The sequence below is a fragment of the Anomaloglossus baeobatrachus genome, chromosome 3, assembly GCF_048569485.1.
Source record: "Anomaloglossus baeobatrachus isolate aAnoBae1 chromosome 3, aAnoBae1.hap1, whole genome shotgun sequence".
Lineage (NCBI taxonomy): Eukaryota > Metazoa > Chordata > Amphibia > Anura > Aromobatidae > Anomaloglossus > Anomaloglossus baeobatrachus.
Window position 1 is genome coordinate 463,012,803 of NC_134355.1, and position 20,786 is coordinate 463,033,588.

General features: G+C 44.1%; 1 protein-coding gene across 1 annotated transcript in view; it reads left to right on the forward strand.

The window, feature by feature from the left end:
• The window catches only part of BDH1 (3-hydroxybutyrate dehydrogenase 1), a 44,475-nt gene extending 30,737 nt beyond the window's left edge, over positions 1 to 13,738 (forward strand). The window contains exons 6-7 of the mRNA XM_075340526.1: positions 1,645 to 1,797; positions 11,256 to 13,738. Of these exons, the coding sequence (XP_075196641.1) occupies positions 1,645 to 1,797; positions 11,256 to 11,725 (623 nt within the window). The 3' untranslated portion in view covers positions 11,726 to 13,738. The remainder of the gene's footprint in view (positions 1 to 1,644; positions 1,798 to 11,255) is intronic.
• Positions 13,739 to 20,786: the final 7,048 nt, after the last annotated feature.

Sequence of the window (20,786 nt, forward strand, 5' to 3'; positions counted from 1 at the left end):
GCGACTGTTTCAATGAATGAGAGGATGTCTCTTTCCTTACTTCCTTACAACATCGGTATTCTCTTAAATTTCTGTTCTTCTCTGTGCTACTCACATTCTTAGCAGGAGGCAGGTAAGTCCACAAAACACATGTGAGATCCCTCTCCTTCCATGGCTATCAGCCTGTAATGCATAATCTGGACGTATTGTGCAAACCCAGCAAAAGGGGTCATCGATTTTTCATAAACCCTCTTCACCGAGAAGGTGCCTAGTAGTTAGCTGATCACAAAGGGTACAATTGGTGATTGAGAAAAAAAAATAATAATTATTGAACTTAGTGTATATAGATGAAATGCAGCGTATCCAAGTATTTATACAGTGATCTTTGTTCTGGCAGAATATGTAGTTTTGCACCACTGATAGCATTCACTTATTCAATAAAATAAAGCTATGCAAATTATGGCACACTTTATTAATAATCTTATTGTCTATATGTGGTTCAGCTCCTTTCGACATAAACATGCCATTTTATTGTCAGTATTCTAATAATTTTTTTGCTTAATTGTAAAAATACACATCATCTGAAAAAAAAAAAAAGAAAAGAAATTATTATATTGAGAAACATACTAAGATATGTCTCTGTTGCCATTGCTGTGAGCCCAGAGTAATTAAATCTGCTCTCCTGCTTCCATAGACTGTCATCCTCCCCGCTGCCCCATTCACCTTCCAACATCATTGTACCTAACAAGCATCAATCAGTATACTATACAGATCACACAAAAATATAAAGGGCAAAAAAGAAAGTTGATCTTAAAGAGAATCTGCCTCCAGGTTTCAGCTAATCCTTCTGCGAGCTGTATGATGCAAGCGCAAAGACCCTGATTCCAGTGGTGTGTCATATACTGGACTGCTTGCTGTATTCTTGATAAACTCAGTTTTCTCTGAATGCTGAGCTTTGTATAACACTGCCCACTTCACTGATTGGCAGCTTTCTGCCCATGCACAGCATACAATCAGTGATGGTGGTAGGGGCTATACAAATCTCATGAATATGGAGGACTACATGCCAACAGGTCTACTACTCCTCTAGTGATAATCTCCTGCTCATAGAACTGGGATTTTATCAAAACTACTGGAAACAACCCAGTAAGGCTATGTGCGCACGTTGCGTACAGTCACTGCAGAAATTTCTGCAGCGATCTGAAGAGCACATGTGCGCTTTAAATCGCTGCAGAAATGTCCGTAGTGAAAGCCGATTCCATGCGCTCTGCCTGCAGCTCCTGCCATAGACAGAGCAGGAGCTGCCGGCAAAGCACAGGAAAGAAGTGACATGTCACTTCTTTTTACGCAGCGCTTCGGCAGTAGCCGAAGCGCTGCGCTCTTAAACGCCACGTGCGCACGGCCCCTGCACAATCTCCATAGACTGTGCAGGGGACGCAGGACGCATGCAGTTGCGCTGCGCTACAAAGCGCAGCGTAACTGCATGTATTTACGCAACGTGCGCACATAGCCTAAAGGACACACATGCTTGAAATCATTATCTCTGACCCTATATTATGCTGTGCTCTAATATTTACCACTTAGACCTTATTGTCTTCCTTGGGCACCATAGATGATTGGGGAATTTAATTGTATACATCAAATCTCCTATTTGCCCTTGTTTAGGATTATGGGGTGTTGTAAACAATGCTGGAATATCTACGTTTGGAGAAGTGGAGTTCACTAGTATGGATACCTACAAAGAAGTTGCTGAGGTGAATCTATGGGGCACTGTACGAACTACCAAAGCCTGTCTCCCTCTTATTCGCAGAGCCAAAGGTAAAGCTATTGTTTTTCGTTTGCAATGTGTATTGTGAAATAAATAATGTGTTTTGCTAATTGCTGACTGTTGGTTCAATAATCTTGTGAGTAGTAATGGGCAGACCCGGATTGTAAAAGTCCGGATCTGCGCGGTTTCAAATGTACCCTAGTGCCGGACCCGGGCCCAGGATTCCAGATATTGATCCATTGATATTGAGATTAACCCTAACTCAGAAAATTTTAAAAAATAAAGGAAAAATAAAGAAAAGTAGGAGTAAAGCAAGTGCTGCATACTTACGGAGGCTCCAGCGCAGCCGTATAGTGCTCCTGCGGCCTCTCCTTGACTTCCTGGGCCACTCATCATTGCTCATACACTGCTTTCCCCGCTTACCGGCTGTCCTGGCGTCTGTGAGTGGTTGCAGTCAGATCTGCCCCCAACCTGTGTGACAGCGTCTGACTGCAACCAATCACAGGCGAGCTCTGTGGGTCAGTATCGTGGTGTAAAAATAAATACATAAATAACACAATTGGCATAAGACCCCCACATATTATGATTTCCAGCACAGATAAAGCCTACAGCTACAAGCTGGAACTCCCAGTCGTGTGCCTATCTAGGCTGTGTATCAAAATAAGAGGAATTTGCAAGCATTAGACACACTGTTACACAGGCTGGGGGCGCGTCTGACTGCAACCAATCACAGGGATCAGTGAGCTGGGAGAGCAGTGCATATGCAATGAAGGTAAATTATCGGCTCCGGAAGTGAGCATGAGAGCAGCATACAGCTGACCCGGGGCCTTGGTAAGTACAGTGTGCCTGCTCCCATCCCCCTATCCCTTCTACCAACATTTTTAATTGTTGGATTGTGGCCCCCATGGACTTATATGGGGACCAAAATCCGTCCCAGAACTGGATTTTTAAACCCAGATAACACGGACCCGCCGGTCCCGGTTATTTACGAGTCTGCTCATCACTACTTGTGAGACTTCATCCGGTACTGGTTAGAAACCAATAAGGTTGGTGTCTGATCGTTTGAGAATCACCCCCCTCACCCTTCCAATAATAATTAAATATTTTTTCATTTCCTTATATATTGCTATATTTAGACTAACCCATAAAAGCTAAGCAATAATTGTATACCATATATCAAAAATGGTGCCATTTAAACAAATAATTCGTCCTGCAAAAAAAATCTAACTATCATACAGCTAAATTAATTGAAAAAAAATTATTAAGAAAGCTGTCTCTGAATGGCTACAGTGTACTAAAACTTACGTTCTCCATATAATTTGAAACACTTGAGATATTAGAGTTTACATGTCATTTCAGGTGACTTCTCGTAATCAGCTTTCATTTTTTACATGCGGCATAAGATTATTTTTTGCCATTGCATGCACTGTTCACCAGTTTTCTGCAGGCTTTATCTCTAATTTTTCATTTGCCTCTGAGCTAATAGGTGGAGACTAGCTGTTAGGATGTCTCTCATATAAAGCACACACATATGAGGTTGTGAGATGGTGACCGGCTACAATGCTAATGACCAGTATGTACCACATAAGTGGTGTGAACCTGGAGTGCTGGTACTTGTAGTGCCACATATTTCTGCTAAGGTATTCTCAGGTCAGGTTCACAGGTGGCTAAGGAGATAGGTGGTTCTGGCCACCTACATACCCTGCCTATGGGTGTGTTTGACATCTGTCTGACAGACACATGATTTTTTAATGGAGTCTGTTGTTTGGCACATGGCAGACTGGATGGATGGATGGAGTCTGAGGAGGCAGTTTGTGGAACAGCACTGTAGGAGAAGAAGCCTCTGAGAGGAGAGAGGTTGCTAATCTTCAAGAGGCAGGAGTCTCTGGATGAAACACAGCTGAGAGACGTCAGACTGTGTTGAGAGATTGGCAGGAGCCAGACTGAGAGACTGCCAGAAGGCAGATGTGTGGAGAGGCTGCTACAGTGCACTGAGGTATTGAGGCCTTTTTGGATACCACTGAGGAAAGTGGACCCAAACCTGTGAATTATCTTTTTTGAATTTACCAAATGTCTGCAATGAAACAAAGAGTGAAAAATTTAAAGGGGTCTGAATACTTTTCATACCCACTGTATGTAAGTGAAACATGGATCCTTCATTGAGCTGGCAGTCTGCCTTGTCTTGAGAAAAACAGATTTTACATGGGTTTTTGTTTTTGAGTGAACGTTTAGTTTAAGAAGCACTCCCATCAATGTTTTATTCTCTTAATATATTGCAATCATTATATTAATAAATCACTGTGTATTTATAGTTGCATATTTTGCCCTTCTACCCAGTTAATTCTTCTATTTTCCATTAGGTGTATGACATCATGTGATGATTAAAAACAGACTAGCTAAATCCTTCTAAGCTCTCTCTATAAATAGGAAGTCTCTTTTCCTTGCAGAAGTCATTATTAGATCTACAACTGTTTTCAGTGACCTAGATTTGTAGTTCTAATGCTGACTCATGCAGTGAAAAGAGACTTCCAGTTTCTACATAGACTTTAGAAAGATTTAGCTAGTCTGTTTTTAATCATAACGTGATGTCATACACCGAATGGAAAATAGAAGAATTAACTAGGTTGAAAGAAAAAAAAATGAACAATTGTAAGTACACAGTGCTATATAATGATTGCAATATATTAAGGGAATAAAAACATTGATGGGAGTGCTTCTTAACCTAATTATTCTCTCTCGAAAATAATTATTTAGCGGATAGAAACTTTGATGGGAGTGCTTCTTTCAGGAAGCAGAGGGGAAGAAGATTTGTTAATACATGGGGAAAGAAGCACAATTCCCTGCTGAGATATATTACAAAGTTTCTTACATTAGACCAGATGAGTCCATACACACAAGGAAATGGGGTGGATCATGCACAATCACCACACCACTTCAGAGCTACTCTTAAAGCATATCACAAACCAGGAGAACAGAGTAAAAAAGCTTCTACAATATCAAAAGGTTTATTCATGTACATATTAAACATATAGTGTCAGTATTTGAATAAAACAGGCACGAGAAAGAGGTGGTAAAAATGGCAAACACCTGGGAGCTGCACAAATGACAATAGAAAACAGATCAACTATCCATCCACCAGGCCATGTGTATCCAGAAGGAAAAACATGAAAAACCCCAAGTGGGCTCATATATCAAATGCTCAACAGTAATCCTGATGATTACACTGGCAAAAACAGTGGAGGATATACAAAAGGAAAACAGTGATTATATTGGAGGGATCAGATGCATCGGGCAGCCCCTTAAATGTAAATCAACCCATAGGGGTTTGATATAGATGAGGGGGAGCGGGGCAAGCCAGATGCATGTAAACCCAATCTACAGAAACCGCAAACCTGTGTGAAAGGATGGGATTTAACAAAGCGTGCAGGCAGCCAGGGGTGACAGAGGAGGTAAACCCCCACTACAGACTCCAACGTACGTTTCACGGTTGTGAAGTATTCGCTTCGTCAGGGAGTGGGTAAGTAGCACAGAAGGGCTGCTAAAAATAGCCCTAAACACAGCTGGGGCACCGCATTGGTGATTCAGCGCGTGCGCACACCGCACCATACAGGCTCAGAACCTCCCCCCCCCCCCCCGGCCGTCATGATCCCGCGCGTGCGCGGGAGCAGGGACGCATCCCCCTGGCTCCCGCGCACGCGCGCCGACCAGCCAAGGCAGGGCACCGCACTGGGACTACGGCGCATGCGTACATCGCGCCGCACAGGCTCAAAATCTCCCCCCGGCCGTCATGATCCAGCGCATGCGCGGGAGCGGGGACGCGTCTCCATGGCTCCCGCGCATGCGCATCAATCAGCCAAGACGGCCGGAGAAGGCAGAGTCGGCGGCACAAAGCACGCACGCGCACATCAGTGCGGGACAGAAATCAAAGAACCGGAGACACGAGCTATGGTAATGATATGATCCTGAGCAAAATATGGAGGGAATCACGGTCAAGTAATAAAAACAGTACAGACAAATGCATAAACTGATTCCAGATTCCATAAATTGAATAAAGGGTTGGATGCACACGCCGGTTCCAGGATTCTGTATGTAGATGGAGGGTTCAGATGTGTCACCACAGATCATATTAAGGAACCCAGCTAAGGAGACTGTGCCACATGAATATAGGGGAAAAGAAGATATAAAGATATAAATATTCCCTCCATATTTTGCTCAGGATCATATCATTACCATAGCTCGTGTCTCCGGTTCTTTGATTTCTGTCCCGCACTGATGTGCGCGTGCGTGCTTTGTGCCGCCGACTCTGCCTTCTCCGGCCGTCTTGGCTGATTGATGCGCATGCGCGGGAGCCATGGAGACGCGTCCCCGCTCCCGCGCATGCGCTGGATCATGACGGCCGGGGGGAGATTTTGAGCTTGTGCGGCGCGATGTACGCATGCGCCGTAGTCCCAGTGCGGTGCCCTGCCTTGGCTGGTCGGCGCGCGTGCGCGGGAGCCAGGGGGATGCGTCACTGCTCCCGCGCACGCGCGGGATCATGACGGCCGGGGGGGGAGGTTCTGAGCCTGTATGGTGCGGTGTGCGCACGCGCTGAATCACCAATGCGGTGCCCCAGCTGTGTTTAGGGCTATTTTTAGCAGCCCTTCTGTGCTACTTACCCACTCCCTGACGAAGCGAATACTTCACAACCGTGAAACGTACGTTGGAGTCTGTAGTGGGGGTTTACCTCCTCTGTCACCCCTGGCTGCCTGCACGCTTTGTTAAATCCCATCCTTTCACACAGGTTTGCGGTTTCTGTAGATTGGGTTTACATGCATCTGGCTTGCCCGCTCCCCCTCATCTATATCAAACCCCTATGGGTTGATTTACATTTCAGGGGCTGCCCGATGCATCTGATCCCTCCAATATAATCACTGTTTTCCTTTTGTATATCCTCCTCTGTTTTTGCCAGTGTAACCATCAGGATTACTGTTGAGCATTTGATATATGAGCCCACTTGGGGTTTTTCATGTTTTTCCTTCTGGATACACATGGCCTGGTGGATGGATATTTGATCTGTTTTCTATTGTCATTTGTGCAGCTCCCAGGTGTTTGCCATTTTTACCACCTCTTTCTCGTGCCTGTTTTATTCAAATACTGACACTATATGTTTAAAGTTTCTTACATGTCTGAACAATTGTTTTATGCTACGTTTGTTGAAATAGGAGTGACCATTTAAGGTGATAAAGGAAAGCCTGATATTTCTCTTTTTATTGTATTTATACCTGTGTTTTACTAAAAATGAATTGCATCATAAACTGCAACAAAATCTGTGATTCTGGCTTTAAATAAATATTGAGATCATTAGAAGTTATAACATATCCATTAGGCTACTTTCACACTTCTGTCTTTTTCCATCAGTCCCAATCCGTCGGTTAGAGAAACAACTGAATCCTGCAAACTAATTTGCAGGATTCAGTTTTTTTCCCATAGACTTGTATTAATGACGGATTGCGACTGATGGCCCTGCGTTGCATCCGCTATGCGACTGATCAGTCTTGGAATGACTGACCGCCGGGCGGAAGCAACGCAGAATGTAACGTTTTTTGTAGCATCGAAAAAACGCAGTGCGCAGGATTCCGTCAGCGTCCATTGTTGGTTATAATGGAAGCCCATGGGCGCCTGAATCCGTCCAATCCGTCTAATTACTGATTTCGGCGACGGTTCCGTCTTTTAGCAACAGATCATGCTCAGATGTGTAAATTCCTTTCTGGTTAGGAAATCTCTCTCTCTCTCTGTCTGCCTGTCGGTCGGTCTCTCTCTCTCTCTCTCTCTCTGTCCGTGTCGGTCTCTCTGTCGATGTCGGGGTCTCTCTCGGTCTGTCAGTCGGTTGGTCTCTCTCTCTCTCTGTCGGTCTCGCTCTCTCTCTGTCGGTCAGTCGGTCTCTCCCTCTCACCCCCTCTCTCATACTCACCGATCACCGGCGCGGCACTGCACAGCTGTCACACTGCTCCGGCGGCTTCTCCTGCTTTTGAAAATGCCAGCCGCTAATTATTCCATCTCGTATTCACTGCTTCCCCCGCCCACCGGCGCCTATGATTGGTTGCAGTCAGACGAGCCCCCACGCTGAGTGACAGCTGTCTCACTGCAACCAATCACAGCCGCCGATGGGCGGGTCTATATCTTGCAGTAAAATAAATAAATAATTAAAAAAAAACGGCGTGCGGTTCCCCCCCAATTTTGATACCAGCCAAGGTAAAGCCACACGGCTGAGGGCTGGTATTCTCAGGATGGGGAGCCCCACGTTATGGGGAGCCCCCCAGCCTAAAAATATCAGCCAGCAGCCGCCCGGAAATGCCGCATCCATTAGATGCGACAGTCCCGGGACTCACCGGCTCATCCCGATTGCCCTGATGCGGTGGCAATCGGAGTAATAGGGAGTGAATGGCAACCCATAGCTACCACTAAGTCCTAGATTAGTGATGGCAGGTGTCTATGAGACACCCCCCATCACTAAACTGTAGTGAAAGTAAATAAACACAGACACCGAAAAATCCTTTATTTGAAATAAAAGACAAAAAAACACTCTTTCACCACTTTATTAATCTTCAAATACCCCTCCAGGTCCGGCATAATCCACACGAGGTCCCACAGAGCTTACAGCTCTGCTACATCAGAAGCTGCCAGGAGCAGCCGTAGAGCACCCTCGCTCGCTGTGAGCTCCACGGAGCAACTGAAGTGAGTCGCGCTGTCAACAGTGACATCACTCAGGTTACCCACGGCTTTTCTTTGCCAGGTACAAACTGCTACAACGGATCAGTTTTTTTTTAACGGATCCGTCCCATCAGTTGTACGCATCCGTCACATCAGTCACAAAATGGATTGTGACTGATGGAAAAAGACGGAAGTGTCAAAGTAGCCTAATGGTGGTGTCACACATAGCGACGCAGCAGCGATCACGAACAGCGATCTGACCATATCAGAATCGCTGCTGCGTCGTTACATGGTTGCTGGTGAGCTGTCAAACAGGCAGATCTCACCAGCGACCAGTGACCAGCCCCCAGCCAGCAGCAACGCGTGAAAGCGTAACTAAGGTAAATATCGGGTAACCAAGGAAAGCACTTCTCTTGGTTACCCGATATTTACCTTAGTTACTAGGGTCTGCCGCTCTCACGCTGCCAGTGCCGGCTCTCTGTTCCCTGCACTCCTAGCCAGAGTACACATCAGGTTAATTACCCGATGTGTACTCCAGCTACGTGTGCAGGGAGCAGGTAGCCGGCACTGGTAGCGTGAGAGCACACTGCTTAGCGCTGGCTCCCTGCACTCCTAGCCAGAGTACACATCGGGTTAATTACCCGATGTGTACTCCAGCTACGTATGCAGGGAGCCGGCACTGGCAGCGTGAGAGCGGCGGACGCTAGTAACTAAGGTAAATATCGGGTAACCAAGGGAAGAGCTTCTTGGTTACCCGATATTTACCTTGGTTACAGCTTATCGCAGGCTGCCAGATGCCGGCTCCCTGCTCGCTTCAGTTCGTCGCTCTCTCGCTTTCACACACAGCGATGTGTGCTTCACAGCGGGAGAGCAACGTCCAAAAAATGAAGCAGGACATTCAGCAACGACCGGCGACCTCACAACAGGGGCCAGGTCGTTGCTGGATGCCACACACAGCGACAGCGACGGGACGTCGCTGCTACGTCACAGAAAATGGTGACTTGGCAGCGACGTCGTTGTCGTCGTCGCTATGTGTGACACCACCTTTAGACAGGTGATAACTTGCTGATTGTTGGAGGGTTTGACTGCTTGGATTCCCATTGAACCCGAGAATGAGGCACTGCAGAGCTCTATCTGAATGGAGTGGTGACAGGATATGTGTACCCCTGCTCTACATACTCTATGGGACTGACAGTGATAGCGGTGTACAGCTTTTTTCGGTTTCTCCCAATGGGAGTAAGTGGAGCAGTGTCCAGACACTGCTCCATTTAGATGGGTTTATTTAAAGCGCCGTTCTCTGTGTTGGAGGGGTCCCTTCAGGAAAACCCCTGACTTATTAGAATTGGTACATTTTTCATACGATAGGTGATAAGTTGATGAGCATAGACTTTTAAGGAGGTTTAACTCCTCTTTGTTACTATGTAACTTTTTAACACTTGTTTATCTGTGCAGAAAATGAAAGCCTAATCTTCTAAAACAGAGCTGAAGATTTCTTGTTTAAACATTAGACTTATTTGTGCTAAAAAGTTGTAAAAAGCGAAGAAATTGGAGCTTTATTTCTGTAAAATGGAGCTCCATCTACTATATAAAGTAATAACAACAGAATTAGACCTACAATGGTGTGAAAAGGTAAAGTAGTTCATCATATAGTAAGAAATGAATCGGCACAGAGCTTTGAACATGTTTAAATAAAAAAGGGTGAATATTTATTTCAAACCTATTCATCATTCTTGACTATAGCTGATCACAGTATAGTGCAGACCTAGATTAGACTTAAGTCAGAGTTAGGTTAGACTTAGGTCAGTGTTAGACTAGACCTAGGTCAGAGTTAGATTAGACTTAGGTCAGAGTTAAGTTAGACTTAGGTCAGAGTTAGGTTAGACTTAGGTCACAGTTAGGTTATACGTAGGTTAGAGTTAGGCTAGACTTAGGTCAGAGTTAGGCTAGACGTAGGTCGTTAGTAAGACTTAGGTCAGAGTTAGGTAAGACTTAGGTCAGAATTAGGTTAGACTAAGGTCAGAGTTAGGTTAGACTAAGGTCAGTGTTAAGTTAGACGTAGGTCAGAGTAAGGGGTACTTTGCACACTACGACATCGCAGGTGCGATGTCGGTGGGATCATGTCGAAAGTGACGCACTTCCTGCGTCGCTCTCGACATCGTAGTGTGTAAATCCTAGATGATACGATTAACGAGCGCAAAAGCGTCGTAATCGTATCATCAGTGTAGCGTCGGCGAATTCCATAATTAAGCTGACGCGACGGTCCGATGTTGTTCCTTGCTCCAGCGGCAGCACACATCGCTGTGTGTGAAGCCGCAGGAGCGAGGAACATCTCCTACCTGCGTCACCGCGGCTCCCGTCGGCTCTGCGGAAGGAAGGAGGTGGGCGGGATGTTTAAATCTCGCTCATCTCCGCCCCTCCGTTCCTATTGGCCGCCTGCCGTGTGACGTCGCAGTGACGCCGCACGACCGCCCCCTTAATAAGGAGGCGGGTCGCCGGCCAGAGCGACGTTGCATGGCAGGTGAGTGTATGTGAAGCAGCCGTAGCGATAATATTCGCTACGGCAGCTATCACAATAATATCGCAGCTGCGACGGGGGAGGAGATTATCGCGCTCGGCATCGCAGCATCGGCTTGCGATGTCGTAGTGTGCAAAGTACCCCTTAGGCTAGACTTAGGTCAAAGTTAGGCTAGACGTAGGTCAAAGTTAGGCTAGACTTAGGTCAAAGTTAGGCTAGACTTAGGTCATCCGTTCATTATAGAATAATAAGGCTGCTTGTTATAACAAATTCTAATCTGTTTTTATTCACGTTTTGTTACAGGCCGTGTAGTAAACATAAGCAGTATGTTGGGTCGCATGGCAAACCCTGCACGTTCTCCCTACTGTATCACCAAATTTGGGGTGGAAGCCTTCTCTGATTGCTTGCGTTATGAGATGCACCCCCTTGGAGTGAAAGTGAGTGTGGTTGAACCTGGGAATTTCATCGCAGCCACCAGCTTATACAGCCCTGAAAAAATAAAAGCAATTGGCGATAAGATGTGGGACGAGTTATCAGAAACCGTGAAGAATGATTATGGAAGAAAGTACTTTGATGAGAAAATCGCCAGGATGCACACATATTGTAATAGCGGATCAACAGACACGTCTCCTGTCATTAATGACGTCACCCACGCTCTGACGGCTGAAACGCCATATACACGCTACAATCCCATGGACTACTACTGGTGGACCAGGATGCAGATTATGACACACCTGCCCGGGGCAATATCTGATAAAATATACATTCATTAGACATGTTTAGTGGAGTTATAGTCTATTTAGGTAACCTTTCAGGAGATTTATGCTGTCATAACCTCAGGCATCATTAACTATTATGAAGGACTATTGTAACTGTAAATATATAACTTGAAAGAATGACTTCAGGAAAAGCTTCCTCTGGCTTGGCTTGATTGGCATCTTGAAGCCTTTTGGTGTTTTAGGGTAGCATGAATCTCCCGATAGGTTCCCTTTAAAAGGATAATGACATTAGCAGACTTTACTACCTCACATCATGTTATCGCATAACATCCAGAATGTTGAATTTTCTAACACTCTTATGACATATGTATCAGGGGCTCTGAAGGCAGTGCTGCTTTCCCATCAAAAGGAGGGATCGAGCGGACGGTCGTGGCTTCTATTAGAACTAAAACCAGTATGGAGTTGTACATGGAGCCCTAAGTACATCTGTGCCTATTTTTCCACTCCAAAAGTTTGATCCAATAAGTGATTTTAAACTGTCTCCAATACCAAACTACCTACAATCCACTCCAATTGGTCACTCCATATTTGCTTTATTTATTCAAATGCCAGAAATATGATATAATACATTTAAAACTCAGTAGTTTTACTTGTAAAGTAGGAGACAATAAAGTTCAGACTTCTACTTTATGCCTATTTCACTCCAACTTTTAAAGTAAATCTGTCAGCAGATTTTTGATACCCTAACTGAAAGCAGCATGATATAGGGCAGAGACCCTGATTCCAGCCATGTGTCACTTACTGAGCTGCTTGATGCAGTTTTAGAAACTTACCAGTTTTCTGAGCTCTATATTACCATAGCTGGATTACATGGCAGCAGGTTTACTAGCAGAGATGAGCGAATCTGAGGTTCAGTGTTCGTACCGAACACAGAGCTTACAAAAAAAAAAATTGTTCAGAAAATGGGTGCTTTATGCATTGCTGTGCTCGGGTACACTCGGTGCTCAGCCCAGTGCGAGCCGCTTGCAGTGTTTGAACGGCTCACACTGGGGGTAAGAACAGCGTGATGTGATGTAGTGTACACCCAACAAAAAAAGACTAACCCTACCCCAGGAAGTGCTCTGTTTATGGCTGCATGTGGCCGGAGACCCGACGTGCCCAATTAGTGACTTCCATTAGGGTTCACATCAAGTCTGGGTCCCAAACCAAACATTTTGCACTTGCCGAACTGAACTTCCACATGTCTGCTTATCTCTATTTACTAGTCCTCTAATGATAATTTCCTGCTGATAAAACATTGATTTCATTAAAACTGCAGCCCAGTAAATCACACTTCATTAAAATCACAGTCTCTGACTCTATATTAATCTGCTCTTAGATTAGATAGCAAAAGCCTGCTGACAAGTTCTTATTAAAACATGTCATATAAAAAGTAGCATAAATGACATATTGCTTGATAGGTACGTCAGACACCTTATGAAATGTATGGCCCATGCAAAGCAATAGCTTGCATCACAAACATTTACATACAATTTTTGCTTTTACAAAAAAGCAAAAATTGTGTGTAAATTAGCCCTAAATATTACTGATTTTAGATGAAGTTCCTCGTATTATGTGATTTGTAGGACATCTACCTCATTTATTTAGCTGTACTGTTACAAAGGAGCAATAAAGGTTTATATTGTAAAAAGAAAAAATAATATGACGCGCCACGGAGGATGAGACTCCTATAAAATCTGTGTCTGTTATTCCTTATTTTCTCCTTAGACAATATAGTATTTGCCTCTATTTTAGCTTCTATTGGTTTTAGGTTCTCATTACCATGAAAAGGTGGTAGAATTTACATAGCTGCTGCCAAACTACTCTACATGGCGGCACATTGGTTATTGGCACAACTTGTACCACAGTGATTCACTACATTTATGCATCTTATGAAGACTCTTCTGTTGAGTTTCAAGAAATCTATTTTGTAGCACATTTATTTTACCTTTACTCTGTAGCTGGCTTATGGTGATGTAGGCTTTGTTATCTATGTCATATTCTTATTAAAATAATTTAGCAGCCAAATGTCTACTGTTTCTTTTATTTGAATATACTCAGACTGCAATACAAAATTATTATTTTACTACAGTGATAATATTAATTGTAACTTTTCCATACAAAAAAATTGACTTCTTTGGATAACCTTATAATTCTAACTTCACCCCTTGGCGATATTCTGTTTTTCGTTTTTTCCTCCTATTGTTCCAAGAGCCATAACTTTTTTATTTTTTTATTTTTCCATCAATATTGTCATATAAGGGCTTGATTTTTCAGGACAAGTTGTACTTTTTGAACCCCACTATTCATCTATTCATTCTGCCCCATATTGTACTGGAAAATGAGAAAAAAATCCAAGTGCAGATATAAAGCTATTCTCCAAACTAATAGCAAATAGACTGCGCTTCCTCCTCCCGACAGTGATAAACCCTGACCAGGTTGGATTCGTCATGGGAAGGGAGGCCAGAGATAATGTAATTTAAACGGTGTCTCTGATAGGCAGGGTGGGGGGGGGTGGCCTCTCCAATGTGCATCCTGTCGATAGATGCTGAAAAGGCCTTCGACAGGGTGCACTGGGAGTTTTTATTTCAGGCCCTTCGCTATATAGGCCTCCAGGAGGCCATGAAAAACAGAATTTCCGCACTCTATTCCTCCCCCACAGCCCAAGTAAGAGTTAACGGCTCTTTGTCACCCCCTTTCCAAATTGGAAATGGCACGAGGCAGGGGTGTCCTCTCTCACTCCTGCTTTATGTTATTTGTATGGAATTTTTGGCAGAGGCTATAAGACGTAACCACTCCATTAAGGGATTTCCTCTCAAGACCACAGAACGTAAACTTTCATTATTCGCAGATGATCTACTTTTATACATTACATCCCCTATAACTAGCCTCCCCAACATTATGTCAGAATTTTGCAAATATGGCCACCTAAGTAACTTTAAAATAAATTCGCACAAATCGGAGATACTAAATATCAAATTGCCCGGACCTCTAGTCACCCATTTGCAGCCAACTTTCCCTTTCAAATGGCAATCAGGGACCCTCACATATCTAGGAGTCAAAATATCGGCTGACGTCACAAGTTTATTTGCTCAAAATTATGTTCCTGCCCTGCGGTTAGCAGAGCGAGATCTTGAGCAATGGAACAAGCTACACCTGTCTTGGTTTGGTAGGATGAGTGTGGTTAAGATGGACTTGTTGCCACGACTGCTATATTTATTCCAAAGCCTCCCCATCTGGCTCCCAGCATCCTTCTTTTCCCGCCTCAAGAAAGCAATTAATAAGTTTATCTGGGCATCCAAGCGGCCCCAGCTATCCTTCCAGTTACTTAGTAGTCCTAGGAAAATTGGGGGATTGGGAGTCCCAGACTTTCGCCTCTACAGTAAGGCTTCCGTAGGTACATGCATACTCGACCTATATCACCACAGGGGTGGAAGAGGTGGGTAGACATTGAACACGACACGCCTGGTTGTAGCCCTCTGGTTTTCATCTGGTCTAACCATGCCCCTTCGGCCTTAAGTATCATCTTTCCTTATAAGAAACCTAGCTTGCTTTGTCAGACAAGGATCAAGGCTCTTGCGCCTCTTCTCAACCCCTAATCCCCTCATACCTATCTATGACAACCCACTCTTTTCAGCGGGGATTAATAGAACTAAATTCCTACACAAACATAGAGCAGATCATCCGACGATATCAGATTTTAGTTCTCCAACTACTATTATACCTGTCAGTGACCTATTTCAGAACTCCCAGGGCCCCAGACGCATGTTTTTTTCACAGACAACTACAGAGCTATATTAGCTCTCTCCATCCACAGGGAAACATTTTTAGATCATTGTTGCCCTTCGAGTTGCTCTGCAAGGTGAGGGACCCTCCAGAACATACTGTATCGCTGCTCTACAAAACTTTTATGGAAAGTAGAATTACGTCAGTAGACCCACCCACCTTCTTCTCTAGATGGGAGGTTGATTTGGGCAGATCCCTGAGTACAGAAGATAGAGCAAAAATTTTGCTCTTTACACAGAAATCTTCATTCAGCGCGTTGACACAGGAGAGGGGGTACAAGATACTATATAGATTGTACCGTTGTCCCACTGCTGTCCATGCGTTGTTCCCAACGACTCCGGACACCTGTTGGAGATGCTTACGAGACAGAGGCTCATACATGCATATATGGTGGTCATGTGAATCCATTAGAGGCTTCTGGTTGGCAGCATTTGGTCTCATTAACCGGCTTTCAACGCACAGAGTCACTCCATCCCCAGAGCTCGCGCTTTTGTCGCTCTGCAACTTTTCGATTTCTAGATTCAAAAAAAGTCTCCTTTGACACGTCCTAGCGGCGGCGAGAAGACTCATACCTAGATTCTGGAATTAGACACAAACCCCTTCTAGGTTGGACTTGATCACAGAATTGAATGACATGTATAGATTGGAGGAACTGATCGGGCAGACCATGGAAAGATCAGTGGAGTCTTAGACCTATGGACCCCATGGATCTTGTTCAGGGATTCGCCTGATAGAGACTCATGGCTAGCCGAGGAGGACTAAGATGAGCAGGAACTGGTCCAACCCTGTTTGGGGGGGGGCCCGCGCAGGCTGGATGACTTTTTTTAATGCGGACTTCCCTTATGTTTGTTCCCACTTGCTTAATCTGTGATCCCTCTTGTTCCTTCCTCTCAAGTCCTTGTTTAATTTTCCCCTTCCTACTCCTTTTCTTACTCAGATCTTACTAGCCTACTCGCCATCTTAAAACCTCCTGAGCTTCCACAGAGGAGATGTTTATTTTATGTTAACTGTTGGGATATAAATTAGATTTATCTTTTTGTAATTACATGCCTTCTCAATGTGATTACTCCATATACTGATAAATTGATTTCCAATGTTGATGTTACTTTTTGTGTAAAATTATAATAAAACTTAATTTGAACTAAAAAAATCCAAGTGCAGTGAAATTGCAAAAAAATGCAATTCCACAATTTGTTTTTTTATTTACCGTGTTCATTATATGGTAAAACTGACCAGGCATTATGAATCCCCAGGGCAGGACGAGTTCGTAGATACCAAACATGTATATTTACTTTTATCTAAATAGTGAAAAAAAATTCTGAAATTTGTAAAAAAAAAAAAGCATTGCTCTTTTGTCCCCATTTTCCGAGACCCGTAGTGTTCTCATTTTTAGCGATCTTGGGCTCAGAAATGGCTTATTTTTTTATCTGTGATATGGTAACCAAGAGGATCCCTTGGACTTAGACTTGCGCCCCCTATCCTTGGTGAAGGATTCCACCGGGTGCTGCAAACAGTCTGTTTTGTGCCGTTTTATTTTTTGCGTTGAGCTGATGTTTTTAATTATACAATTTTTGGGTAGATTTGATGTTTTGATTTGCTTCAGCTGGATGCGCGTCCAAGGACGCACATCAAGCTGAAATGCATTGCGGCGCAGAGGACGTGGGAGACAGTGAGGGTGAGTAGAAATATTTTTTTTTCGTGTATTACTGACAGAATGAAGACATATTTACAAGGATGGGGACATATATACCAGAAGGGGGACATATATACCAGGATGGAGACAAATATACCAGGAGGGGCCCAGGAATGGGACATATATACCAGGAGGACATATATGCTAGAAAGGGGACAAATAAACCAGGATGGGGACATATTCCAGAATGTGCCCAGGAGGGGGATATATATCAGGAGGGTCCCAGGAAGGAAACATATATACCAGGAAGGAGACATATATACCAGGAAGAGGACATATATACCAGGAGGGGCCCAGGATGGGGACATATACACAAGGAAGGGGACATATATACCAGGATGGGGATATATATTTATATATATAAAGCTAGCTTTTATTGATACAAAACGTATAAAGCTGACAAGAACAAAGGTTGAAAACATGATTGACGAGAGAAAAAGAATGGATGAAATAGATGGATGGCTATAATTATCCTGTACTTATCCTCAATGAAGTATCAGGGCACTGATAATAGAATGCAGAATAAGTATATAAACAAGGCAGTGTCCGCAGATAAGTAATATATCCTAAAACACAATACTTGGCTGTAGAGCCTCACCTTTGCTTTTCGGCTGCGTTCTGAGACGCACATGCAGTGACTATTTACGCTGTGTAATAGAACGCAACGTGCGCACATAGCCTAAAGGTAATCTGGCAGTAAGTTAATAGAGGGTATAAAAAAATGTCCTGCAGTTTCTTATTGTATTATATATTTTGCATTGTTTAATTTCATAGCCTGTGTTCTATTTACTCCATAAGCCTTATTCAGTTTTTTATACCCTCTATTGACTCACTGCCACATTACCTTTTAAGATGAGGCTGTACAACCAGGTTGTAGTGCTGGCATCTCTGCATCCCTTGCTCCCCTCCCCGCAGGGTCACCCACGCTCACTCACCGCCGTGGCTGGTTCGCACCACGCTACCTGCCTTTCCCGCGGTTCTCCACATGGGTGTTCACTACTTCTCCCTCCCAGGGCCTCTGGGAGTGCACATAGGGTGTGTGCGTGCACCGTTACCCTTTTCTTAAAGGGTCAGTGCACCATTTCGTAGGAGTGAATTTCAGCCTATCGCTGACAGGTACTAGTATTTAAGGCACTCTCCCACCAGGGGAGGTGCCTGATCAATGCTATTAGTTAGTGGTTTGTTCCCTTGTCCGCTGTGCTTCTCGTTACAGTGTACAGTGTCTGTCTCCCGGTCCCGTCCGTACACAGGTGTCTATCCATCATAGCCGTGCCATCTGTCTCAGCTTTCCCGGTGGTCCCAGCTTTACTAGTGACTGTGTCCATCCACCCCAGCTGTGTCATCCACCTCAGCTACTCAGGTGGTCCAAGCTTTACTAGTGACTGTCCGCCCGTTCTCCGGTTGTGCCATCTGCCTCAGTTACTCCGGTGGTGCCAGCTTTACTAGTCACTGTCCGTCCACCCCGGCCGTGCCTTCTGCCTCAGCCACTATGGTGGTCCCCGCTTTACTAGTGACTCTGCCTGTCCGTCCTGGCCGTGCTGTTTGCCTCAGCCATCCTGGTGGTCCCCGCCTACATTATAGACTCTGCCTGTCTGCACCTGTGTAGGTCCCTGCCCTGGGGGTCAGCTACCACAGTCCCAGTCTCTACCCTGGGAGTGGCATCTGGTGTCTGCCTTGCGGTGGGCGCTAGGTCAAGCTCTCCCACTAATGGGTAAGTCCAAGGTCCCCCTCTAGTCCAATGAGGACACTCCTGCTCGCTGCTTTACCATCTGGAGCGGCAAGCGTTACACAGGTATTGTGTGTTTTGGGATAATATTATTTTTCTGCGCACATTTATTGTGCATTCTGTTATCAGTGCCCTGATATTTCAGTGGGGATAAATACAGAATTATTATGTCCACCCCCTTATCTCATCCATTCTTTTTTGTTTTTAACCTTTGCTCTTGTCAGCCTTATATGTTATGTATCAATTAAAGCCATGTTTTTTTATATATATATATATATATATAGCTGGGTGTGCACATTTTTTTACTATGCAGCTTTTTTCCTCTCATGTTACAATTCATTTTTTTGCATAGTTTTTGTTTGCACCCGTACCTTTATTTATCTTGATTACACTGTACTGCCCATTACTTCTTTCATAAATTCTTGTGAGGAGCAGTTTGTAGGGGGATGTTATACAGAGGGGCAGTGTGTGCATGGAAGGATATACAGAGGGGCAGTGTGTGGGGAGGGATATTATACAGAGGGGTAGAGTGTGTGGGGCGATATTATACAGAGTGGTAGTGTGTGTTTGAGGATATTATAAAGAGGGGCAACTTGTGTGGGGGAGATAGTATACAGAGGAGCAGCATATGTGAGAGATATACAAGGGGGCAGTTTGTAGGGAGATATTATACACAGGGGCAGTGTGCATTGGTGGATATTATACAGAGGGGCTGTGTGTGCATGTGGAGATGTTATACAGAGAGGTAGTGTGTGTGGGAGAAATATTATACAGATGGGCAGTGTGTGTGGGAAAATTATACACAAGGACAGTGTGTGTGGTGGATATTATACGGAAGTGGAAGTTTTTCCCAGAGTGGCGGTGAAACTAGAAGGTTTGATGGGTGGAGGCGAAGCAGGAGTGGAGCCTGGGCAGAGTCTCAAGGGGGTCCAAAATTTTGTCACTATGGGACCCTAAAATTCCTGGTGGCAGCTCTGAAGATGCATGTGTATTAGCCCATATGGTAAGTTGCATATCATGATTGATTCTAAAATCGTCATTGGCTGTATTCCATATAAAATTATATACAATCAGCCAACCCTATGTAAGATTGTACAATTGTACATTGCGTCTACCGCTCACCTGTCATTCTGTCACTTTAACAATCCTGATATAAATGACATTGGAAGCTAATTGCTAACTGTGCAGTATCACCATTATAGCAATTAGAGAATATGACTAAGTGCTCTTTACTAACATGCATGAGAGCATCTTATGAGCAATTCATTTTGTAAGGCCAAATAATATAAGTCTTGAAAGCATTTATGAGTCAGTTTATAAAGACATGCAATGTTGGAATGAGACCTTTTCCTTTTTTCCCTTTCATTGTAGTCAGTACATAAAAAAGACCATATAAATGAAGTCTCCAGTCGGTCAATTGATTATCAATAACATCACTACTTTCTCAGAATCTCCGAGGACCTGACTTCACTGAACTACTCACTCCATTTGCTTCCATCTGTTTTAATTTAATGCTTCACTCGCTTAACATAATGTTATCAGAGCAATGATCACTCCGACTCCTTTTATAACCTTGTAAAGCTTGAGCCTGAGATTTGTGGATGTAAGGGTAAGTTCACACAGTGCGTTTTTCGCTGCGTTTTTGCGCGTTTTTCGGGTGCGTTTTTTGCCTCAAAACTGCATGACTTTGCTTCCCCAGCAAAGTCTATGAGTTTTCATTTTTGCTGTCCGCACACAACTTTTTTTTTAAGCTGCGTTTTTGAGCTTAAAAAAAAAATGGACATGTCAATTCTTTCCTGCGTTTTTCTGCGTTTTCCCCCCATGCAATGCATTGGAAAAACGCAGAAAAACGCAGCAAAACACAGCCAAAA